Genomic DNA, 26,198 nt, shown 5'->3' with positions numbered 1-26,198 from the left:
CTAGACAAAAATAACAAGAATATTGTGGTTTTATCCATCTCAAACATATGAAATACGTTGGCTGTTGCCTTAAGTGTGCAACAATTGTCCCTTCCTTTAACTTAAGACGAGCAATCTGGTTCCTTAACACCATCTACCATCCCGACGACTTCTTGACGAATGTCTTTTTCAGAGCTTATCCTTATCCTTATCCTTTGTATGTTGTTCCACACATACGCCTCTGAGACCTGTACACTGTCCAAATCTGACGAAATCCTCTTAGCCGCGTTCGAGAGGAAGATGCTCAGAAGGATACTTGGCCCCGTATGTGTGGAAGGACAATGGAGGAGTCGCTATAATGACGAGCTATACGAGATGTACGGCGACCTCACTGTCGTACAGCGTATAAAGCTCGCCAGGCTCCGGTGGGCTGGCCATGTTATACGCATGGAAACGGACGACCCAGCCCGTAAAGTCTTTTTAGGCCGTCCACAAGGACAGAGGAGGCGTGGTAGGCCCAAATTGAGGTGGCAAGATGGCGTGGAGGCGTCCGCCATTAAGGCCGGGATAACGAAGGCGCGAGACCGTGAGCGGTTTCAGACACTCCTGAGGCAGAGGCCAAGACCGCAAAGCGGTTGTAGCGCCGGATAAGTAAGTAAGTATCCTTTGTAGAGGATTTTTCTCGAATACATCCCAAATAATCATCGAAAATTAAGCTCACTGTTGTGGGCAGCCGTGCCGACCCCTAGACTTGCCGTGGTAGTTGCGCTACCACTGGTCAATGTCCAGGGGACGACAGTGTGTCACGCACACTGTCGTACGCACACTAAGTGCGGGCCGCTTAGTGTGTGTGTCGTGCGCTCGAACAAGAGAGGTGTTGTGAGCAGCCGGTCGAGCAGGGCTCCCGGTAGGGCACGGTACGGCTGGCGCGCGGCCGATGTTATTTTAATGTGTTTATTGTGTAGCGTGTCTTGTGTGTATTATTTATTATTGTGTACTTATTGAAAGTGATAATAAAAGTACCTGAGTCCCAAGACTAACCGTTAAACACAACACTCACCAACAGAGATTTTTTTGTCGTAATTTTGTTTAAAACATAGCCACTTCACTAGCCGCTGCGGAAAAACGCTTTACAACTGCGTCTCACACTTTGGAGGCTTTCAAATACACTTCGACCCGAAACTTCCTAGTATTCCGTTTTCGTGCTCTGGAAAACTGTGGAATTCCCTGAACCTCTACTTCTTTCTGCTTGTCTGGGTCCATAACCTAAAGTCCGTTCTGGCTGGTGGTTTCATTACAACTGACTATTACACTATGCCAAACTACTTAGATCGGCTAGGCTATAAGCGATTGCTATATCTACAATAATTTTAGATGTGATGATTGAAAATATGTTTCACTTCTAGAAGGACGCCAAGGTCACGACCAACGTTGGCTCTATTTAGTACAATTGAATCCAATTCTTAGTTGAAAACGATGGCGTTGGGTGAACGAAAGAAAGAAGTATAGGTTTGTGGTATATCACTTTTAGTTTACAATTGAAAAAGGGGTGTTTTGTTGGCACTATAACTTTTGTTTATTTTCTCTATAATTGGACAGCGTTTCCCCTTATAAAGTCTAACTTTTTTCTGACTATCCTAAATCCTATCCCGCTATTTATACTAAAATTTCCCTATCTAATCCTAGCTTAATTCATTTACTTCCTATGTATCCTTAATTCCGTCTTATGCCTAATTTCCTATGCTACCTATTCTATCCTTATCTTTTCGTATTAGCTATCCTATTCTAACCTATACTAACAAGTTTCTACCAATCACAACTATTCCTATAAAGATAGCTTACTATAATTTCTGCTATATAGCTTACTATAATTATATTCATTACGCCTATGTGTATGCGCCACACCTCCCCCCTTTAGAAATGAAAATCGTATAACATAGATTTTCATCGTTTGACTAACCTATTTTTATGTACAGTACTTTCCTTTTTGCTGTATTTGCTCACGATTGTACAATTTGGGTTTTGTATTTTAGAAACAATATATGGACCTAAATACAAAGGATCTAGTTTTCTCCTGTTTTCGTTCTTTAAGTACACCTCATCCCCTGGTTCAATTATTAGCGGGTTGATGCTGCAGTTTGGAGCGATCTGTCTTTTTTCTTTTTGCTCAATTAATTTCTTTCGCGCTACTTCGTTTGATTTCTGTATTTTGTACTTTAATTCATTGTAATAAAGTTCGTGATTATACACAGGTTCTATTTTGCCTGTCACTATGTCTTGTGGGAGATTTGCTTTTCTCCCAAATAATAGTTCAAATGGCGTATAGCCAGTATCTGTATGTGCTGTGGTGTTGTAAGTAAACTCATAGAATTTGACCCAGTTATCCCAATCATCGCCATGCTCGTTGGTAAATGCTCTCAAATATTCGTTTAAAGTTCTATGGTTCCGTTCTAAAGCGCCTATTGTTTGTGGGTGATAAGCAGTCGCAAACGTCTGTTTGATCCCCAGTGCTTCTGCTACTTTTTTCAACACTTCGTTGTTGTATTCTAGACCTTGATCCGACCGCATTTCTGCAAATTTACCGTATGTTAAAATGACATTCTCTATGAGAGCTCTTGCTATTGTGTTGGCCTCTTTATTTCCTGTTGGTATCAAGATTACATGTTTTGTGAGGTCACATTGTACAGTAACAGCGTACCTGTTGTGCTTGGCTGTTTTTGGAAGAGGGCCCACTGTATCTATTGAAATTATTTCGAACGGTCTTAAGGGTGTTGTTGTTACTACTGGCTTCTCTATTGTGTGTCGTGTTATTTTGTTTATCTTACACATTTCGCTGCTGCATTTGCCGTCCGATATTCTCAAACACTTCATACGCCGTCAACTGCTCTCGCCAAACGCCGTCCGCTGCTCTCGTTAATTCTCACCTTCCGCTGCCGTCGTCACAACACACTTCTCGTACCGCTCGCTGATAATGTGATGCACTTCTCTTACTGCTCGCTTCTCTCGTCGTACACTTCTCTTTCCGTTCACTGCTGTCGTCACACAGTATACTCCTGCCTTCAACCGCCGTCGTCGCACACTTCTCGTACTGTTCACTGCTGTCGTCACACAGTATACTCCTGCCGTCTACCGCCGTCGTCGCACACTTCTCGTACTGTTCACTGGCCTCGTGGTACACTTCTCATATTGTACACTGCACTCGCCGTACAGATCACTACTTTCGTCGCACACTTCTCGTACTGTTCACTGGACTCGTGGTACACTGTACACTGCACTCGCCGTACAGATCACTACTTTCGTCGCACTCTTTTCCTGCCTTCGACTGCTGATGATGATAGCAATCCACCACTCTCATTACGCCCGCTTTTACGCTATTAATTTTTTCACACCTCTATTCTCTCCTACTAATGTCGATCACTATTTGCCGTGGTGTGCTATTCCCGTACGGTTCTTATTTTTTTTCTCTCGCTCTTGACACGCATGCGATTTCACCTGACCGCTTGGGAATCTAGTCCTGATTCGACGTGATCCTCGGTCGTTGCTCCAAACGTCGGTCAATGTACTCTCAAGCACACTTGCTAGCTTCGGGTTTGCGTAGTCGAGGAATTACACACGTTACCGTTAGACTTATTTTTTTTTGTATACCGATGGATGTTTTGTTGTTGGTATTCTGTGCACATCCGATTTGGTATTGCGTGGATTTATCACAGATTCGTGTCGTCGTTGGATTTCACGATCACGGTCGCCATGTGGTATATCACTTTTAGTTTACAATTGAAAAAGGGGTGTTTTGTTGGCACTATAACTTTTGTTTATTTTCTCTATAATTGGACAGCGTTTCCCCTTATAAAGTCTAACTTTTTTCTGACTATCCTAAATCCTATCCCGCTATTTATACTAAAATTTCCCTATCTAATCCTAGCTTAATTCATTTACTTCCTATGTATCCTTAATTCCGTCTTATGCCTAATTTCCTATGCTACCTATTCTATCCTTATCTTTTCGTATTAGCTATCCTATTCTAACCTATACTAACAAGTTTTTACCAATCACAACTATTCCTATAAAGATAGCTTACTATAATTTCTGCTATATAGCTTACTATAATTATATTCATTACGCCTATGTGTATGCGCCATAGGTTATCATAGCACCACTGAGAGAAATAATCCAGGAAATGGCGTGTTAAACATGTTCAGATCATCTCCGAAAAGTGCTTTTTTCTTATCTATCAACATTTCTAAGTTCGACGTTAAAAAAATCAAACGAACTATTTCAATAACCTTATAAGTAGAATTTGGCCTGCCGATTTCGATTCAATACTGGCTAGATACGGAGCAAAAACATCACATTTTGGTGGGCCAAACGTCAAAGCGAGTAAAATCGTCGCACCTATGGAATACCTATTAGCTACATTAGTGACCCATTAGCGGTGTTCTAGTGTATCTCTTATGGAGGAGTTTTATGGCGACATGCGAAAAGTTTGCCAACCTGAAGTAATAGTTCGGCTCTCACTGGCTGATTACATAGCTACCCCGAGATGCCAAACGGCACGATCGGAAGGAGGATCATGCCTCACTTGAAAACAGGGACGGTCACACTCTAAATCTTAGTTCATACATGTTATACGCTTTATTTTAATAAGCATAAATAATGTATACCATTAATTAGCAAAGCTCATGCTCTTCAATCGATTAGCTGCCGACTGAAATTGAAAACGGCTCTAAATATCTTGAAATTGATCAAAATTGCAAAATTAATTTATTTAATTTAATATTTGAGATGTATTACTGATGTAGCACACAGGTTCTTGCCCAATCTTCATACGTGCTCGATCGAACGTGCAGTCGATCGGGTTGCCTAACATTTCCAAGGACGTAACGTTCGGAGACAGGCTTTTGATATCGAACGTATCGATCGAATTAAAGGATGCCAGAACCTTCAGACCTTTGCCCGCTGCTGGAACACTCAGGACTTTAATGTTATTGTTTTGTAGATCGAGAACCAACAATGATTGTGAAATGATGTCGAATACCGCCTTCGTTAGCCGATTGCAGCTAATGTCTAGCTGTTGCAATCTCTCCAGCGTAAAAAGGCTGTACCACGATTCACCATCGGTCAGCGCGTTCGTGTGGAATATGAGGTAGTTTACGTTGGGCATGATCAACGGTAGGCAGCTTGGTAACGTCACCAATTCATTACTACTCAGCATGAACCGGTTTAAACTGGTAATGTTCCACTCGCAACAGTCTAGCGTCTCAATACGATTCTCAGATAGATCGAGAAATTTCAAGTTATTCGACACCAGCGCCCCTTGCACTCGACTGATCCGGATGCTATGGAGATCTAGCGTCTGCAACATCTTCATATTGCTGAACCCACTCAAGTCGATCGTGGTCAGCAGATTGCCACTGAGAAACAAGTCACTCAGCTGCGCAAAATTACCCCCCGCTACGTCGGACAGATGAAGAAACTGTATTTTGTTATCGCACAGGTTCAGGTGACGCTTTAAGATTAATAAGCGTCAACATAAAAGTTTCGTTCGGGATGTGGAAAAGCAAAAATGTGCCTTCCTCGCTGGGAGACCAGTTCCTTATGGTACACGTCATGTCAGCGCACAAAAACTTGAATGCTGCACAGAGCAACGGTACTATCAGCAGCAAAGAAGCGCTGCAAATAAAACTGTACCTAAAGAGAGAGAGAGAGAGAGAGAGAGAGAGAGAGAGAGAGAGAGAGAGAGAGAGAGAGAGAGAGAGAGAGAGAGAGAGAGAGAGAGAGAGATAGAGAGAGAGAAAGATAGAGAGAGAGCGAGAGAGAGAGAGAGAGAGAGAGAGAGAGAGAAAAAAACATGGTCAAACCGGGTGTGGGTGCACGAAACAAACACAAAATTAAATAATTACACTGAATACATGATTGCGAAAGCGAAATTCGCAACGAAACGCCGGCTCACCACACTCGAGATATCTGCTCGTAAATGTTTAACACTGAACACTGTGAGATCTATTATGGAATTGTGTTCACTAGTCTGTACGGTTTTGAACCCAACATAAAGTGGACAAATTGGAAACGTTCGCAGCACGCTGGGTGGCTATTGTCACTGTACATTAAAAATTCGTTAAAGATATCAGCCACCAGGTGGAATGCTTAATCACATATAATCTGCCTATCGCATGGAAGGTTTTATTTTGTGACAATTTAACAATACATTCAATGATTCAAGTATGTTATATCGTTAGCTATTACTTTTTCTCATCTTTTTTAGATCGTTATCCATGCACCGACCTCGTAATTGGAGAGCACAATTTATATTGTATAAAAAGCTCTTTAAATAAACGGATTAACACCTCATTGATTAAGCGGATGTCATTAATTTTAGTACTATTCTTTATTTTCTGGCTCACCTCAACTCCACATCATCTGGGGGGAGACAATATCATTAAAGGTGGTGGCGGTGCTCAATCTGATGCGATCAGACGGTTTGTTAAAATTATGTAAGCTGTGTTCAAAATTATGGTCAATTATCGTTAAACTATTAAGGCCGGGGGACATTGTCCGTACTCGCTAGTTTTTGTCTAATTTTGGTGGATTCCATTTTAGCTTTGATCACCAAAGGTATGCGAGTAGGGACTTGCCTGTCTCTTATTCAACTTTGCGCTAGAGAGAAAGAGTCATTCAAGACCCGAAGATGAAGATTTAGGAAACCATTTTCTATAAGTTAAGCCAGATCCTAGCATACATTAATGATACAGACATCATTGGTGTGCGGCACTCCTATGTAGCAGAATCCTACCAAGGGATTGACCAGACGACAGAGACCCTCAGATTGCAGATAAAAGTGACAAAGTCCAAACTGATGGTGGCAACATCAGCCCTACCAATAAATAATCCAAATCTACGTAGGAGTGACGTACAGATAGGTGAACGCACTTTTGAAGTCGTCCCAGCATTCACCTATCTTGGGTCAAAGGTCAGCAACGACAATAGCATAGTAGCTGAGTTACGCGCAAGGTTGCTGGCTACCAACCGGTCATTTTACAGCCTGAAAAATCAGTTCACCTCAAAGAACCTGTCGTGAAGAACGAAGCTGGGACTGTATAGTACCTACATATATAGTACCATTACTCACATACGCCTCTGAGACATGGACATTGTCCAAATCTGACGAACCCCTCTTAGCCGTGTTCGAAAGGAAGATGCTCAGAAAGATCTTTGGTCCCGTTTGTGTGGAAGGCGACCTCACTGTCGTGCAGCGTACCAAGCTCGCCAGGCTCCGGTGGGCTGGCCATGTTGTACGCATGGAAACGGACGACCCAGCCCGTAAAGTCTTTTTAGGCCGTCCACAAGGACAGAGGAGGCGTGGTAGGCCCAAATTGAGGTGGCAAGATGGCGTGAAGGCGTCCGCCATTAAGGCCGGGATAACGGACTGGCAGACGAAGGCGCGAGACCGTGAGCGGTTACGGACACTCCTGAGGCAGGCCAAGACCACAAAGCGGTTGTAGTACCGGAAAACAGAACAGAACAGAGATAACTGCTCGAAAACTGCTATACAATGCAAACAGCTGACAGGCTGAAATTTCTGGCTACGAACTTAAAAAGGAAAGGGCCCTAATATCGACACTGCTTCCCTACTATTCACTATAGACTTTCATGCTGAGGAATTTGGGGAGGCAGATGCGGGTTCGCACGAGTCGTGTAGGATTTCTGTTGGTCACTGATGTCAACAATAACGGAAGTATTCGACATCCATGTACAACGGTTGAGTGCCCTTGCAAAACGATTACGATGTTATGCTGTATGCTCGAAGGGGAAATAACAAAATCGAATATTCAACATTAACGAGAGGGAATTTTACAACCGCATGTGAAATGACAAGCCCGATTTTAGAGAAGGGCTCCCGGATATTGGCGACTTTGAACAGTTTTGGGCCAATCTATGGGAGAAACCTGTCCAACACAACAGCGAAGTAATGTGGTTAGCCGAAGAGGAGCGATTCAGTGCTGGTATCAAAGACATGTCCGTGCTAGTGGTTACTGCTCAAGACTTACGTGAGGCAACGCAGTACACCAGGAATTGGGCTGCACCAGGAAACGATTTTGTGCACATTTTTTGGTATAAAAATCTAACCACATTCCATGAGCAGATAGCGGCATGCTTCAATACGGTGCTGGAAGACCCGAGGAAGCTACCAGAATTTATCACCAGGGGAGTTACTTACTTTCTACCAAAAGATCAAAACGCAAAAAATCCTGCCAAATATAGACCAATTACCTGTCTTTCTAACTTATACAAAGTGCTGTCGTCAGTAATAACGCAGAAAGTGCAAGATCATTGCGATATCAACAACCGAATGTAATGACCGAAGAACAGAAAGGATGTCGGAAAAACACGCAAGGCTGCAAAGACTAGGTAATCATTGATGCAGTAATTGTTGGTCAGGCAGCCAGGAAGCAAAGAAATCTGAATATGGCATACCATTCATACCTTTTTAAGGTACTCCAGTTGTACAAAGTAGACAGGAATGTCATCAAGCTAATGCAGCACGCGATAGGTATGTGGAGTACATTTCTACACGATATCGACGTAAAAGTTATACTACGGTCCAGAACTCTCAATATCGAGAAGGGATATTTTCAAGGCGACACCTTTAGTCCGCTGTGGTTTTACCTTGCTATGAACCCGCTTAGCAAAACACTCAACCGGCAATGTAACTTTGGGTATTTACTCAAGAGTGAAGAAATAAGCACAAGAATTACCCACACCTTCTTTATGAATGATTTGAAACTGTTCGCAGAAACAGTTAAAGACCGTACAGGGATTTAGAAACGACATTCATATGGAGTGTAGTATCGATAAATGTCGGTCAATTCATCTAGACCGAGGTCAAGTAGTGGATGCCGATGGCTTCCGTGTCAACGAACAAAAGGAAATCCGCAACATGGTTCAAGGTGAAACGCACAATTTCCTCGGTTTCCTGCAGCTGAAAGGTATTCACCATACAACGATCAAGAAGGAGCTGCAGGACAAGTTTTTACATCGTGTTAACTGCATCCTGAAGAGCTTCTTGTCAGCCGGCAACAAGGTGAAAGCAATAAACACATTTGCGGTCCCTCTCTTAACCTACAGCATTGAGGTGGTGAAATTGTCTCAGATTGACTTGGAAGCGTTGGATCGAACAACCCTTGGACAAACGGACAAACGAACAAACGTTGGAGAGTAACCCTGCCACTAAAAATATGACTTTACTTTTACTTATTTTTATAGAGACTTTGAGGTCTAGCTCATTCGCCTCTTACTAAAAATATGAGGGGTAGGCATCATTGACATTCAGGCACTTTGTGTTTCTCAGATCCAGTAGCTGCGAAGTTAATTCGTGGAAAGCCAAGACCGACATGAACTATACCGCACTGTGTGTAAAGCAGATCACGGATTCAGCGCACTGCATCTAGCACAGCAAGATTACCAGCTGAATTGCAACATTAAAACTGCCCATGAAAAAGTCGCAACGTTGAAACAGAAGGAGTTACATGGGACGCACCCCTATCAACTGGACCTATCGACAAAGGGGTGAGGGGTTAGCTTTTCTCGGAGACAGAAGGTTTCATGGAAGCCATCCAAGACCGAGTAATTGCGACGAGGAACTATCGGCGGTATACATTGCGTCCAGTGCTAGCTGGGTTAGCGTATCTCAATCGCCACAACGAAGTTGCCAAAATTGTGCACCAGCAGCTTGCACTGAGGCACAAGTTGGTAGAGCGCTTTTTATCCTACTACAGATACCTCCCAGATCCGGTTCTGGAAAATGATTGCATAAAGCCGTATTGGGATCACGAATTTATAAAGGACATCTTCATCCGTGCCAATAGGCCAGACATCTTAGTCTACGAAAAAGGAAAGAAACGAGTGACCATCATCGGCATTGCTGTAACGTTAGACCAAAATTTCCAGACAACATTTTCCACCAAGGTGACGAAGTACCATGGCCTGGCAGAGGAGTTGAAGCAGATGTGGCGTCTTAATAATAATAATAATAATAATAATAATAATAATAATAATAATAATAATAATAATAACAACAATCATAATAATAACAATAATAGTAATAAAAATAATAATAATAATAATAATAATAATAATAATAATAATAATAATAATAATAATAATAATAATAATAATAATAATAATAATAATAATAATAATAATAATAATAATAATAATAATAATAATAATAATAATAATAATAATAATAATAATAATAATAATAATAATAATAATAATAATAATAATAATAATCATAACAATCATAATAATAATAATAATAATAATAATAATAATAATAATAATAATAATAATAATAATAATAATAATAATAATATTAATAATAATAATTATAATGATCATAATAATAATAATAATAATAATAATAATAATAATAATAATAAAAATAATAATAATCATAATAATCATAATAATCATAATAATCATTTCTAAAAAATTGCAGCTGAGCAAACTGTTGCGGCAGCAACGGTTAGGTTGGTACGATTCAAAGTTTAACGAATATTTCATTTGCAACGGCTAAGTTTGGATAGAAATTCGAAGCTATTGTAACTTATCGTATGAGAACGAGATCGCTGGCCTAAATAAACATACATCTTGGGAACGGCCCGTTTCTTGAGTTCATCGATAAGCATAAGCCACTCGACCAACGCGTAGGGTAATAAAAATATTTTAGATCTGGTGCACCCCGTAGGAGGACAGAAATGCATGAAGAACGACCGGAGAAAAAATGCATGAAGAACGAAAAATGCATATGTGCATGTAACGAATTCTTTCACCAATCGACCAAAAACGAAGACGTTATAAAATTTCAAGGGCGTCATAAAATTTCAAGTGTTCCTAGGATTAATCTAGAATGCGTGAAATTGAAGCGTAGACATAGCAGCATATGGAAACATAAAGATTATAAACAAACCGTTGCATGCACCAGCCAAAAAGGGCCACGGTACTTTCATACGCTGGCACCCATACAATTAAACAACGTGTACGGACACGTTCAACACCTTCAAAAATGTTAGTATATAAGAACCAATTTTGTCAAATAAACGTTAGATCTAATTTAGAAACTGAACGGAAAACGTCTCGATTTTCTTTGAACGTCTTGGCCTTTCCTAGGTTTTTCTTTAGGTCTCATCCGGGTCCCTCTGCCCCCATCCGAAAAGTTATTGAATGAATTGTGCCACTTTCGAAGCATAGGTTCCCACGAACCGCGAACACTAGCCGAAGGTTTAATGTACAATTTATTTTGGTAACTCCTTTCGGGCAGAAACCCATCTTTATATAAATTTGTTTTCGGTTGGATCTCAGGACACTGAAGGCCTTTCCTTCGCGTGGCCTGGCCCGAGTTCCGCCGTCAACACAAACTGTGTAACCGCAAGGCTAGACGAGGTGAAATATACAGCGAAATGAACTATTTGAAAGGTGAAATATCTTTCAGATAATGCATCACAGCAACCAGCTTATGTGCAATGTAAATAAATAACGTGTACAAAATTGAAACTTCCTTACTTACTTATCCGGCGCTACAACCGATTTGCGGTCTTGACCTGCCTCAGAAGTGTCCGAAACCACTCACGGTCTCGCCCCTTTGTCTGCCAGTCCGAAAAAATTGCAACTAAATCCATTAAAAAACTTCGATATCCAGTATTTCGTTAATTTTCATTCTACAGTTCATCATTTCTTCCCATTTGTGAATGTTCCGCTTAAGAAGATACTCTTTTTAAGTGATTTTTGAAAGTGGATGCTGTATATTCCCTAACACTTTAGCATTACTTGTCAGCAATTTGTCAGCAATAGTTTGCTTGTCAAATAGTTCATTTCGCTGTGTATTTCACCTCGTCTGGCCACAAGGTAACAGTAAAGAGACAAAATAAACAGCATGTTCTGCATACGCGCACAACTTGGTGCAAAGCATTTGAGGTAGGAATGTATCCCATGCATAAGAATGACGATAGCATTAACGGCCTACGCCCGTACGCGCAGATCGCAGATTGCGAAATCAGTCGCAATAAATAAACACCAGCGAAATACGATTAGAAATAGAAAGAAAATGCAATAATTTAAAATAGTGTACAAAAGAAACAGTTTTATTTGTTAGTTTCAACAAATAATATAATTTGTATATTTGGCCCGGTTGCAGGGATTCGCAACAGGCATGTATACTGACTGCAGGGCACATTTAAAGGTGTTCATGCAAACATGTAGATACGCAATCCTGTTCTCTTTTGATGTCCTTTTACTCCTCCTGATACTCTTTACGACCCTGTTGCTATTTTGGTACTGGTTTCTATCCAATTCTTACCCTAGTTCATAGCCCATCCAAATTTTGGTCTGATCTAGAATATGTGGTAAATGTTATTGTTTCCATTACATTAGCAATCGTGGTCCACTTTCTTTCTCAGTATGTTTGACTATCGACTGGACTCGTGGTACAGTCTTCAACTCGTACGACTTAACATCATGCCCATCATGGGTTCAAGGCCCAAACGAACCATGTCCCCGTATGGATGACTGACAATTATCCTCCTATATCTTATCAAAAAGTCACTGGCAGAAGTCACTGAAAGCAAAGCCCCGCTGTGGTACAGGCAGGCCTTGGCCGACAACGATTGTTGTGGCAAAGAGGAAAATGTTTGACTATAGGTATTCCCTGATATACGCCATACTCGACATATGCGATTTCGCTACACTAACTTTTTTTCTAAATTTGACAGTTCGTTGAGCAAATTGTACTAATTTGACACATTGAATGTAAAATGCTAAATAAATCCCCTTTTGGTTGAATTTTAATAACCATTTTAAAATGTATATAATTGTAATCTTCAGTTGAAATCATATCAAATAACTAATTTAGAGCGTAAAACCTACCACTTCAAGCAAAATTATACGAAAATCGGCTATAATTTGACTGAAAATCTCGAAATTCGACTTACGCTAATATTCGAGGTTACGCTTTTGTCTCCGGTCCGCATTAATAGCGTATATCGGGGAATACATGTATTCCGCTATCAATGACCATTTTTACAACCACATACGAAATACAAAAATTTAATTTAATCGTTCTAAACTTATGGAATAGCTACTATCAAATTAATTACTATTAATAAAAGCCACAAATGGCTTGCAAAGAAGAATGTTAGATTTTTAGTGTCAGAATAATCGCCAATCGGTGCCAATGTTACGCCAATCGGCTCAAAGTCTCTATAAAAATAAAAATAAAAACCTCACTTGCACTTTCCCTCCCCACTTATATAATGCCCCTTTTGGAAATAGCTTGATAATTAACAATTCTTAGTATTGAAACTCTTGACATGATCACGATATCTTACTTACCTACTTACTTATCCGGCGCTACAACCGCTTTGCGGTCTTGGCTTCAGGAGTGTCCGAAGCCGCTCACCGTCCCGCGCCTTCGTCTGCCAGTCCGTTATCCCGGCCTTAATGGCGGACGCCTTCACGCCATCTTGCCACCTCACTTTGGCCCTACCAAAGTGCTTGGTCGTCTGTTTCCAGACGTACAACATGGCTAGCCCCCCGGAGCCTGGCGAGCTGCGAGAGTGACGCTGTACACCTCGTATAGCTCGTCATTATCACGGCTCCTCCATTGTCGTTCCACACAAACGGGACCAAGGATCCTTCTTAGCATCTTCCTTTCGAACACTACTAAGCGAGTCTCGTCAGATTTGGACAGTGTCCATGTCTCAGAGGCGTATGTGAGTACCGGTAACCATTCTATTGTCGTTGCTGATCCGAGATAGGTGAATTCTTGAACGACTTCAAAAGTGCGTACACGTACCTGTACGTCACTCCTATGTAGGTTTTTTTGGCCCGATGTTGCCACCACACTTGTTTGGTTCCTATGTAAAGTAAAGATCACGATCGATTTACACTGAACATTTCTTAGATTTTCTTAAGAGTTTCGATATTAAAAATCGTTTTAAAGCAAAGCTATAAAAAGAAGGAAAAGTGGCGTATAATTGCGTGTTGCGTAAGTGTGTGAAATATTAATGAGTGTTTCTTATAAATGAACAATAAAATTTTGCTTAGACATAAACCGATGAAAACCCGTTGAACATTGTAGTTTTACAGCGGTGAATTCAGTTTGTCAAGAAAATGGATGAATAATAATGGGAAAGAAATAGTGAACCACTTTTATCTTCCACTCATTAGCATCATCATGATATTTTTCATCATAAAATATGATATTTATCACGCCATTTTTACCAACACCTTTCCAGTCCTTGAAACAATTATTGCAATTTTCATACAAATCATATGGAAAAGAGACTCCCAAGGGCATATGAAACTGATTCACGTTCACAAGTGAATGAGCTTGACTTCTCAAATTTAAGAATATTGCCCACACAAATATGTATAAATTGAATAGTGTTATGGTACAAAGAGTTCAAAACTCGTATGAAATGTAAGAAATATTTTCATCGTTTATTTTTTGTATTTTTTTTAGACGGAGATAAAGGCCGGGATATTGCTGTACGAGAAATGGATGAGTCTAAGCGGCTTGGCGTAAGAATACGAAGTGTGGAGACAGCGTCGCCAAAAAAGTAAATAGTCCCATTAGATATATGTAGATTGCATGCGGTTGTATCGTGATGTGTATTGTGTGTCAGAGGTTTCTAAAAAATTTCTAAGTGATACTATTGATCGATATGTCATCGAAATTAAAAACAAAATTAATACAACGAAGCTTGAGACAAGAAAGTCAGATGTTACAACTAAAAGAATGTTCTTTATTTGTATTAATTCAGAAAAGATTTTACGTTGCATAAATATGAGTTGAAATTAAAACGTTGAGATAAAACTAAGCGCCCTCTGTATACGATAACTCCTACAGCTAGTGTGTTCTAAGCATTGCATGATGTAGAAATGATTCCATATTCATTATTGCAATCAAATTTATCGTTATAATACAGCCGAAAAAAATTGTCACGGATTTACGAGGTTTTGTTGATGTACATGTAATCATTCATTCCCTGCGCTCCTAATAAGAATACATACATTTGTTTGCAATCAATCAAATCAGCCGAGTCGCCATGAAGCAGATGCTGTTTAAAATAGGAATTTTTCGCGTACAAATCTTGACAATGCTCCTTTTTACATGCCACCCGTTGCCATCGAAGGAATCACTCCTCGTGGAGGATAACCGTCGGTTCGAGGCATGGCTGTCGGGGGTGGGGCAGCATACTGATATCCTACCCCAGCACCATACGGCGCAGCGCTCAATGCCATTCCTGGATGAGCATACGCGATGGCACTAGGCATTGCGGGAGTGACAGGCAGTCCGATGGCAGCACTGGCCGGCACTCGAGAGCGATCCGACTCTGGACGCCGGGCAACTGATCCTTGGGCGGGGTAGCCACTGGCCCCGTAGTGTGCTTGCGGTTGGCTCACGCTTCCATAATGCCCTCCGTAACCACGGTCGTCGCTTCCGTACGCAGCGGGAGTGCCACTAGCACCATATCCGTTGGTTCCCACACCGTTCGGTGCACGTGCCGCTCCAGCCGCACCATAGCTGGCCCCAGACCGCGAACCTCCATCTCGATGATCACGATCGCTACGACCAAAATCGTCACGACGTGGATATGAGGCACCACCGCGACCGTCATTGCCATTGCGGTATCCACCATCATTAGGGCGTCCCGATCTAGAATCGCTGAAACGGCTACCGCCTCCCATTCTTCCTCCCATGCCACGACCACCACTCATGTTTCCGCGCGACCGACCACCACTTCCACGATAACGACCACTGCCACGTGCATATTCATGCAGCTCCGGGTTGATGTACTGCAGTAGATTAAGAAGTTTCGAGAATTAATTAACGTGTAGTCGGACAAACTTGCACGTGGTCAATTCTACCTGATTAGCATCCTGCAATACGGTGATGAGATCAGGTGCCTTGGACGAATTGGCCGGAGTGAAGAATGTATATGAAGTTCCCTTGTTAGTGGATCGTCCCGTTCTACCGATACGATGTACGTAATCTTCGGTGTTATTCGGAAAGTCGAAGTTGATAACGAATTTCACATCGTCCACATCTTTGAGAATCGATCAGGTTGAAACGCAAAATAGAAGGTTTTGTATTATAATATGATTCATAACAACAAGCCAGATACTCTCATACGCCACCGATGCTCCTGATGTGTAATTCAGAACATCAGCTAATACGCGCCACCAAAGTACAGACAGCAATAATAAAACCATCAAAAAACTATACTCAAACTACACAACATAAAACTACGGAATTGGTCAGTCATTGCAATTAAACATGAATGCAGTACAAACTATTTGCTTTACAGGAATTGGTAGCATATCTGCCCTTTTCTGCAAAATACCGTTCGTGAAAGGATGAGAATGAAACGAACTCGCCGCCGTTTAAGAAATGGACATTTGGCCATTTAACCTGCCCCTATTTTACGTATCGCAGTTGCCAGCAGTTGGAGCAAGGGGAATCGCAAATTTAAAAAAATCGTTAGGAGGGTAATAATAATTTGTATGAGACACAACCAATATGTTTCTTGATTCCTCACAATTAAATTATATTAACTATCTCGTCTATACTAAATTATAATTTTAATTAGCGTATTTTAGCGTGAATAACGAGCTTCTTCCCTTCTAGGTCAAAAATGATAAAAATCAGACTAAGGGGGTCGTTTTACATATGTATTAACTTCCCGATTACACCTGAAACATAACATTCGATTACTTACAAAGATATTCTGATGAATGGGAATTCACAAAGATAATTCTAGAAAAAGCAAAGGGGTGTTTGCCAAGGAATTGCATAAGGAAAAAGACAGAAGTTTGGAAACTGAGGAAATAATTGATCTCACTGGTTCTTTAAAATGATGATTAATAACAGTTAATCAGGGAGATCGTGATACACGCTTAAATACGGTGACACCAAAAACAGCCTCGCAACCAATCTAAAAGTAAACTGCACCACATGTAGAATCTTTGTTGCAAAGGAATTAGACGCCAAACATGATCAGTAATGTAATGCAAAGTTCTAGAAACGATAAAGATTCCAGATTCCCGCCAAAATTTAAAAAAATCCGTACGACCCCATGTGGTTTCAACGTGTCCTTTTCTGCGTTAACTAATCTAATGCGCGAACAGTTCCTTGAAGCAATATAACACTCTAATTATGTAGATATCCCACTTATTGCTCATACACAACTGCATCAATACAGTCTAGCAAGAAATACATTACTTCTATGCTGTTATTTTGGTTCGATATATAATCAGAAGCCTTAAATTCCACAATCGACGAAACATTTCCAAAATAGCGAACAACCATAAACGTGTGCAGTGACGAATTCAGATCGTACAAGCCCGTACGATTGATCACAAACAGAAGCAGAATTCCTGGCCTTTTATCATACGGTCAACAGTTGATAGAGTTGTGCTATAGATGAGATGGCCACTTACCTATTCTTGGTTGACTGTCTTCCAGGCTGTCATCCTAAATATGCCATCTCCATCCATCCCACGCAGATCTCGTCAACGCCGCTTGACCGTATGGATAGGCCCTAACACACATCTGCACCATATCAAGTAGCATGATGCATCCGTATCTACTTGCACGCCTCGAATTAACTCCCGTAGCGATCTTTCGGAACCATTGACGAAGTCACGATGCCATCGAGCTATATTGGACGACGATCGCTTTTGTTATAGACGATCGGATGATTGCTAACACGACTGACTAGGCCATAATGTAATGGTACAAAAGAGAGCCCTGCTAGGAACTGGCGCGCATTACGATTACGAACACATCTCAACAAAACGTAGCAATAGTTATCATAAGCCACAATGGTGAACATATTGGTGTATGGGGACGAATTCGCTAGATTCCCTTTGAAATCCACACACACACAAAGCGATTTTTGCTGCACTAGCGAATCTAGTTTGAGATCCGCTCTACTATGATCCAATTGAACGATGACTATGCATTGCTGCGATAGAGCGACAACTAACACATGCACTAGCCGACCTACACCTCGCGTGCGAATTCACATAATCAGTCCCGAATGGGCACGCTTTGTCAGCTAGTATGGAAAACGCACCGCGGAACGTGAGCCCGAGAGCGAACACTCGACGAACGGAACCCGATTTTTACGAACGGAAACACAATGCTTCGACAATCATCTATTAACCATGCTCCGCCAGCTGATGCTTTCTGGAAGAAGAAACAAGAATAAACGGAATATGTGCTAGCATATTATCGATTGTCTAATGCGAAAGGCTAATCTGTGCTTCCGTCCATGTGGCTGCTGCAACCTTTCCGGGCGCCGATAGGTCCCAGCCAGCCCTGGGATTCCGAACGTCGAGGAGAACGGGGACGAGTTGAAGCATTCGAACATTGGTGCCGTGTCGAGAGTTTGTTTGTCGCTAAAGTTAGACCCATTAAAATGCCAAATTCATGTCTCAAACAGTGTGCAATGAGTGTGTAACGAAGCAAGGGAAACCCAATGCTAGCTCCTTTGCGATGTACAACGACTGACCCAATTACTTGCTTAATCGACGTTCCAATTCAACAAAAGACCGAAATGCCCGGGACGGACCCACGCTCCATTCCATCCCGGGCTACACAGCAATACCCAACATAAGAACAATTAACGGAAAAATTCAAACTATCTGTACAAATATGGATACACATGTATCGGAATGATACGATGCTGCTCCCAAAACATCCTACCGCACAGTAATTCTCACCTAGACCGCGAGAGGCCACATCCGTGGCGACCAGGATGCCGTTGGTCGAGCGGCGGAATGTGTTCAGTACGTAATCGCGATCCTTTTGTGACTTGTCACCGTGTATTCCGTCCGCCCGCCAACCCTGCCGGCGGATCACGTTCACAATCTTGTCCACCTTGCGTTTGGTCTCCACGAAGATGATCGTTTTGCCGTCGTTCTGCGACGAGATCTGCTCCAACAATTTGAACAACCGATTTTCCTTCTCGTACTCCTCGCAGCAGTCGATGATTTGCAAGATGTTCTCGTTCGCGGCCAGGTTCAGCGAACCGATGTTGATCTGTATGTAATCCCGCAGAAACTCTTCCGCCAGCTTGCGTATTTCCTTGGGCCAGGTAGCGGACCACATCAGCACCTGGCGGTCGGGACGGATCTGCGAAATAATCTTACGAATCTGCGGCTCGAAACCCATGTCCAGCATTCGGTCGGCCTCATCCAGCACGAGGTACGTGCAGCGGCGCAGATTGGTGGTTTCGCGCTCGAGAAAATCAATCAAACGACCCGGCGTGGCAATCACAATCTCGACCCCGCGGCGAAGATCGCTCTCCTGCGGGTACTTCGAGGCGCCGCCAAACACGCACGTATTGTAAATGCCCATGCGCCGCCCGAAATCGTCACACACCTGCTTGATCTGCTGGGCCAGCTCACGCGTCGGGGCCAGCACGAGCGCGATGGGACCGTCACCCCGTGCGATCCGCGGCTGGTTGCTGATGTGCACCAGGGCCGGCAAGATGTAGGCCAGCGTTTTGCCACTGCCCGTCTTGGCAATGCCGACCATGTCGCGGCCACTCATGGCAATCGACCAGCCGACCGCCTGAATGAAGGTCGGCTCCTTAAACGCCTGCCGCTGGAATTCGTCCAGCATGTACTGCGGAAAGCCACTCTCGTGAAAGTGCATAATCGGCGCGGGCACATCCTTTCCGTACACCGTAATCTCGTTCTTGTCCAGGTACTGGTTCACCTCGGCCCGCGAGCGAGTCAGGACGCTGCTAGCGGGTTGGAAGAAATTTTTCTGAAACGCTTCCAACTTTACCTGATCCCACCGGATGCTACGCAGGTTTTCCCCGTTGCGCTCCATGCGATCGAAGCGCTTCTCGACGCGGCCACCATTGCGATCGTTGCGACGCATCAAGCTAGAATTGCCACCTCCAAAACTGCGGCTACTCCTTTCAGCGCTGCGGCTGTCGCGACCTCCACGACGAATCCTACGAGAAATGGCAGGGGCAAACTGTTACTCGCAACGCTGCACCGCTCTCGCCACACAACCGCTAGCGCAAAAACTTACATATTTTAGCCCCTATTTCACACAAAAAGCACTGAAATATTGCGCGATTAGCAAATCGAAAGCGCAGCTGGCTGCCCCGAGACAAGATGGCGTACAATGAAGAAAATCTTTTGTTTTGTCCACAACTCGCTGACGTTTCGAGCGCAACTGACAGCACCAACACAACCACCAGAGTGACCAGAAATACCGATTTATCTGTATTCCTACCGATTTTTCATATGCCTACCGATTCACAGATGACCGCCCTAAAACCACCGACAAACCGACGTGACACTTCGAACAAAATGAGCTTCAAAAGTTGTCTCCTTATTTCAAATGAAAATACGTTAAACACTAGCGCCATCTCTATAATGATTCGCTTACTACACTGACACAGAGAAGAAACTGCTAAACCCCCTTTTTGTTTTTCTTCGCAAATTCCAATGCGTATTGTTTTATGTACTTCTCACATCTTTTGCATTGATTAGGAAACTTATAAAATGATTTTCCTGGGTGTTTTGTCCAATAATTCTCACAAAATCTTGCCTCACACTTCCTTTGCCATTTGTATTTAGAAAAGTTGTTTACATCGAAGCAGCAGTGAACAGAGTTTACTTTGACAGAAGTGTTCGCCTCACTGGTGAATGACAGTACTTTCGTGTGGGACACTTTTGTAACGCCAGTGTCACGTCGGTTTGTCGGTGCTAAAACTACCGATTTTCCATTTATCCTACCGAAAATCACAGATATTTGATTTTTCAGTCGTTTAAGCTTAATCTGTGGCGCTTGGGATGCTGTTTCAAGGATTGCTAACCTCATTTGTTACTTATCGCGCTGATGCACGTTTATTTGTTTGACACTTTTTATTTTTATCCGTTAAAATGTAAGGCCGCAAATACACGACGCGCGTTTCCGCGCCCACGGAAACGCGTATAACAATCCAGCCATAGAAATGAAATGTCATTCGAACGCGCTACCGCGGAAACGCAGAGATGCTCTTGCTGGATATCTCTGCGGAACTGTTATACGCGTTTGAACGCGCCCGCGGAAACGCGCGTCGTGTATTTGCGGCCTAATGTTCATAATAAGTAGGAAATGTCAGTTGCGTGGATTCCGAGAATTGCTCGTCAAAGAAAATCATTCGGCGGTTAAAGCTTACCGGACAGACAAAGAGAATGAAATTTTCAGGCGAGGGGTAAGTAGAAACACACGGTGGGGATCCGGCCCAAGATCAGATCCGAAGTCCGTTGTTTTGGGCTAAAAATTAAAAATGGTGGATGGAGCCCCAAGCGCCACAGATTAAGCTTAAACGACTGGAAAATTGAATATCCATAGGAAAAAAATGAAAGCTTCACAGCTTCATTGGTTTGATCAATAGATGGCGTATTACAACTCATCATTATATTGCTATCCTTTTCTTGCAATGTGTTTCGACAAGTTTCATCTTATAATGACCTATATAGCCTTCTAACTTTCTGAGCAAAAATCTATATGAATGGTCGTGTGGTCAGATACGTGGGTATCCACACCAACGACCATTACTCAAATCTCACTTGCTTCAGTACTGGTGGTTTCCGTTGGAGTTTAGTATTTAAACAATCGTATCGCCGTTCTAGTTCTAGCGATGCATAACTTCAATGCGAAACCATACAACAGTACAGAGGAAATGAGAAAGCTCTCCTCCAAGCGAGGAAGCTCCACAGGTTGGGTATCCCACAAACAGATGGCGCCACCAGCTTTTTTTTGCTATTTTTAGAATGCATGAGTCGTTTGCCGTCTGCTAAACGAAGTCTTTCTATATTCCGTTTAGGTAGAGAATTTGAGGCGTTTAGAAGGCGTTTAGTGGTCGTTTAGTGGATTTGTGGCACTTGGGGCGTTACCACGGAAAGAATGCGCTCTATTGCATGGCTTTAAAATGCACGAGGCGCTCTCACTGAAAAGAACGCTCGCTCGCGCTGTTTCATACCCCTTCGCTGTTATACCCCTTCCTTTCCGTTTCTTTCGGCATGCGCTGCGCTGAATTGGTACCCCACTTGATTCCAGCGAGTTGCGCTGCGCTGGACTAAAACCCCCTCCCGCTCGTTTCTTTCTTAGCACGCTGTGCGCTTCCCTTTACACGGACTTGGTGCACCCGAATCAAAAGAAAAACTTTAACACATCAAACTTGGTTTATAAATATTTTATCACTTTTATTGCAAATTAAACGCACATTTCAATTCATAGCTTCACACAATCTTACTTCAAACCTCACACATTATTTATAAAAGACGCGCACTGCTTCATTCTCTAAGCTAGTAGGGTAAAAAGAAATTGATCGTTAAAATAATTGATTGAATTTAAATGGTTGCGTTCTCAACAGTGCTCCTGCCGAAATCTGCCAATATAATCTGGCCACACTGGTCTGCAGGGCAAAAGCTCGCTCGAAAGGTCAATAACCGTCGCAAAACGTCAAAAACGACCGTCGCCAGCGCCTCGAAATCGTTGCGAGTTTCGCTCGCTGGCGACGTCGGTTTGCAGCAAGGTGTATGGATATTAGGAGGTGAAGTGCTTCAGAGCTTATTGACATTTCACGACTTGACATAACAATACTGCGTGCTCCGGTATTAAAATCGGGAAGGATTCGAGGGGGGTATAGAAAATTGTATGCGATTTGACATAACAATACTCAACGATGGCGCCCGGCAAACGCGTTAATAATTCACCTTCTAAATAAACACACCTTGGGTTTGCAGTACATGCGACGTCGGTTTTGACGTTTTGCGACGGTTTTGCGACGGTGGCCGCCAAAAAGCTCGCCTTGCCCTGTGGGCAAAGTGACAAGAAATACCGATGTATATATATCTAGGGTTTGAAGGAAAAAATCTCAATTTTTTAATCATTGAACTACAAAACTCAGCCAAACAATTAAATCTATCTAAATAATCCAGCGAAAATCAAATGACAGCACGAACGATAAAATCGTATCCAAGGAGCACTGCTGCGGTCCTAAGCGGTCGCGTGGAGCCCCGACAAAAAGAACTTGTCACCACAAAAAAAAATGTGCATCTTAGTCCTTCTTTGGCTTAGAATTCCAATTTTCAGATCGACACTTCAGAAAAATCTTCATTTGTGTAACCGCTGAACCAAATCTAATCCATATCCTAAATAAAGGATGCATATTTTCGTGAGATGGAACTTTCATTTTGCGCATAAGCAACCCCCCCCCCCCCCCCCCCCCATCCCGCTCAACATTTCTTTCGCTTTTACTTCTTTTAAGTTTCGAGTTTTAACCTACCGAAAACTACCGATAAAATTTTGATGCGCCTACCGAAAACCGCCAAAATAATCTGGCCACACTGACAACCACACGCCGTGCTAGGAAAGCCGCGGCGAAATCAAAGCAAACGTCGGTTCTGCACGGGTAAACAAAACCTGCTCGATGGAGCAAACATCAAACGGCCGAGATGCATCCCCATTAGAGATTCCGTTTTGTGAACATTACAAACCACTGATTGTCGAGGAAATTGTGCTTGCCGATCATCCTGCTCACCTTCATTATGGAAAATGTTCGGTCATTGGAACGCTTTCCTGTACCAACAACGTGCTTGGATCGTTGAGCCTGCCTGACCTGCCGGGGTGAGTGTTGTTTTGCAAGCGGACCACGTTATGTTCAGTCGACTAAAATGTAAAGCTTACACAATTGCTTATTCACAGTGCGATGCAGCTTCCCGACGGTGCCTGTAGTGTTGAACTTTGTCTAGACAATTACAGTGGAATCGTACCGCGAGGGAGTCAGGTCGAAGTGACCGGCATTCTTAAACTACGCGATAGAAGGACGGAAATTACGACGGATGCAGGTACGTTGCGGAACATGTTGGAAGCGGCAGATGGCATCGTCTTTAAACAGCAGTATGAACATATGAAAACAAACTGTAAGCCATACATTGAGGTAGATTATATACGCACCATATCAAATGCAAGGGAACTCATTTCATGCAATCTCAAGTCTAGAAAGCTTAGCTTGTTAACCAAAATGGAAATGTAGCAACAATCAAACAATGGCATCATGTATCGGTACAAGTAAATTGCTTAAGGCGGATAATATAGAACAGATTGCACGTGAAATGTTGTTTTCTTCGGATGATACCTTACAAAACACACATCAAAGCTTAGACTATTAAATACCAAAAGAAAGGATATTCTATTTCCCGTGCCTTAACTCTTATGTTCACAAATATAAATATTATAAATATCAAAGTTCATAAGCTATTAATGTTGCATTGATCGTATTTGTCCTTCATTCCTAGAGACATAAAAAAATCACCTTGAGCGTATCGTGAAATAAATTGTTCACAACCGTTAATTATAATATTGCTTTTTTAAGGTACTTCAATTAATTACTTCAAGTAATATTGTTTAAATAGTTGTGGAATGCAATATTCTAACGCGTTGTAATATATATAATATATTACGCTATGTAATCTAATAATCTCACGTTCTCATTTCCTCGATCACTAAATGGAGTTTCCCATTTTCAATTTTGTATTGTCTCAAACATAACGTGGCTCCACATTAGCTGGAAGCATCCCTCGCTATCAGTCGGTGTTATAAGGTCCTGGCCATTTTCTATCGCTGCAATAACCTCTTCTTCGCTGTTTGGGTTTGCACGATTGCATATCTGCTTCCAGCTGCTAAAGAGGGTTTCGATTGGGTTCAGAAATGAGGATTGTAAAGGTAGGTACATTAGCTCGTCTGGGCCCTGTTCAAACAGACTTTTCGTCTCTACACTCGTATGGGTTGGAACGTCATCCATTATGATAACTGCGCGTGGAATGTTTATCAAGCGTAATTTTACTATCAATTCTTCTATGAACGCACTAAAAACGCTTCTATCGATGGCCCTGTTACGGGTAAGGTAATGCAATATGCCAAACCGGTTCATGGCGCAAAGTACCGTTACGTTGCGGATTCGTATCTCTGGCATAATTTTAAATGCCCGATTTCCTGAGCAAGGTTTGGCTCGCATCACTCTGACGCTGATCTTGAACGCTTCTTCACCTATGAAAACGACGCTATTGTCTGGTAGGTTAGCAGACATTGCAGACAGTGCATTGGCATATTCCTGACGAGCAGCCACAATGTCCCCCTCATGTTTCTGATCACCATGTAAATGCAGTCTTTTTAATGAGTAGTTAAAGTCACCTACTTCTTTTGCCACCGTCGATCGACACACTCTAACTTGAAATTGTTCCAAAATTCTGTACGTTATCTTTTCCAAAGATGTACTGCAGTCCTCATCAATCCATCGTTTGATTTGTTCCCGGATCTGTGGTGAAATCTTTTTCTCCATTACCTTTCCGCGTGGTTCTGCCTCCACTTTCATCGTTGCATGATACTTCCTCAGCACATTGTACACTGTAGTTCTCTTGATGTTCAGCGATTTAGCAATCACGGAAACACTGCTGCCCATTTCTCTCGCCTGTACAATGCGTTCCCGATCCTCGTTGGATGTTGTTTTCAGCTTCCTTGGTTTCAGCATCCCCAGCATATCTTCCTCCATACTTTCCTGATCGGTCATGGCTGCATGGTTTGAGAAAATGAATTTACAATAACAGAACTCATGTTTGAATGTTTGTTATGTGTAGATTTTTCGAAGGTTAATAAACTGCAAAAGCAAAAAGTGAAAACTTGCCTAGCGAAATGTATTTTACGGGAACGCTACCAATACACCTGCCACGAAACCCCTTTGACAGTAATTGTTGGAGTTTGCGTGATCGTACTTGATCTAGTTTGGTGGGGACTTATACTGTGCTTAGCATGTGTTTAGAATGAATATTTCATTATATTTTATTGAACTTGGATTGCATCAATCACAAACGTCAGAAAAATGACCAGCTAAAACGGCACAAGGTCTTTTTTTACGAAACACAATTGCCTCAAACACGCAGCAGCACAAATTTACGTTCCGCAATACAAGTTGATGCAAGTCAATTGGACAACCCTGATTTCGCCAGGTGCTATGGTTAGTGTGGCGAAAAACTCGTAAACAAATTGACATTTGTTGGTATTGGTGAATTGTTGACGCGGACAGTGGGATGTCTATCAAACTTTGTGATCAGCTTATTTTTTAAACATTTTTATTGTTCTTCTG

General features: G+C 42.2%; 3 protein-coding genes and 1 pseudogene across 4 annotated transcripts; 2 read left to right on the top strand and 2 right to left on the bottom strand.

Annotated features, from left to right (window-relative positions):
- The first annotated feature begins 7,693 nt into the window (after window positions 1–7,693).
- On the top strand, window positions 7,694–10,481 carry LOC121592229 (annotated as a pseudogene).
- Window positions 10,482–14,759: 4,278 nt separating this feature from the next.
- Window positions 14,760–20,223, bottom strand: LOC121592605 (ATP-dependent RNA helicase dbp2-like). Of its 2 annotated transcripts, none has more exons than XM_041914227.1 (4): window positions 20,090–20,223; window positions 18,766–20,032; window positions 15,907–16,085; window positions 14,760–15,834 (listed from the first exon to the last, which is right to left on the bottom strand). In XM_041914227.1, the coding sequence occupies exons 2-4, from the start codon at window positions 19,931–19,933 to the stop codon at window positions 15,145–15,147; spliced, it is 2,037 nt and encodes a 678-aa protein (XP_041770161.1). In that variant the 5' UTR covers window positions 19,934–20,032; window positions 20,090–20,223; the 3' UTR covers window positions 14,760–15,144. The 2 variants fall into 2 exon arrangements, with proteins under 2 accessions (XP_041770161.1, XP_041770160.1); XM_041914226.1 differs by having other exon boundaries at window positions 18,766–20,009.
- A 3,201-nt stretch (window positions 20,224–23,424) lies between these two features.
- Window positions 23,425–24,480, top strand: LOC121594236. Its single transcript, XM_041917292.1, has 2 exons — window positions 23,425–23,683; window positions 23,762–24,480. The coding sequence occupies exons 1-2, from the start codon at window positions 23,487–23,489 to the stop codon at window positions 24,090–24,092; spliced, it is 528 nt and encodes a 175-aa protein (XP_041773226.1). The 5' UTR covers window positions 23,425–23,486; the 3' UTR covers window positions 24,093–24,480.
- Window positions 24,481–24,549: 69 nt separating this feature from the next.
- LOC121594235 lies at window positions 24,550–26,056 on the bottom strand. The gene is made up of 2 exons (XM_041917291.1): window positions 25,740–26,056; window positions 24,550–25,627 (listed from the first exon to the last, which is right to left on the bottom strand). Exon 2 carries the CDS (start codon window positions 25,623–25,625, stop codon window positions 24,582–24,584), a length of 1,044 nt encoding a protein of 347 aa, XP_041773225.1. The 5' UTR covers window positions 25,626–25,627; window positions 25,740–26,056; the 3' UTR covers window positions 24,550–24,581.
- Between the last annotated feature and the right edge of the window lie 142 nt (window positions 26,057–26,198).

Source organism: Anopheles merus, chromosome 2L (genome assembly GCF_017562075.2).
Source record: "Anopheles merus strain MAF chromosome 2L, AmerM5.1, whole genome shotgun sequence".
Lineage (NCBI taxonomy): Eukaryota > Metazoa > Arthropoda > Insecta > Diptera > Culicidae > Anopheles > Anopheles merus.
The sequence above is the reverse complement of the archived record's forward strand: the minus strand, read 5'-3'. Positions and strand labels throughout refer to the sequence as shown.

Excerpts from the sequence above, each read along its gene's own strand:
- LOC121594236 (XM_041917292.1), top strand. The coding sequence starts at position 23,487 with ATGGAGCAAACATCAAACGGCCGAGATGCATCCCCATTAGAGATTCCG. Across the intron at positions 23,684-23,761 it reads AGCCTGCCTGACCTGCCGGG|TGCGATGCAGCTTCCCGACG; the intron begins GTGAGTGTTGTT and ends GCTTATTCACAG.
- LOC121594235 (XM_041917291.1), bottom strand. The coding sequence starts at position 25,625 with ATGACCGATCAGGAAAGTATGGAGGAAGATATGCTGGGGATGCTGAAA.
- LOC121592605 (XM_041914226.1), bottom strand. Across the intron at positions 16,086-18,765 it reads TGTGGCCTCTCGCGGTCTAG|ATGTGGACGATGTGAAATTC; the intron begins GTGAGAATTACT and ends CGATTCTCAAAG. Across the intron at positions 15,835-15,906 it reads TATTGCAGGATGCTAATCAG|TACATCAACCCGGAGCTGCA; the intron begins GTAGAATTGACC and ends AATCTACTGCAG.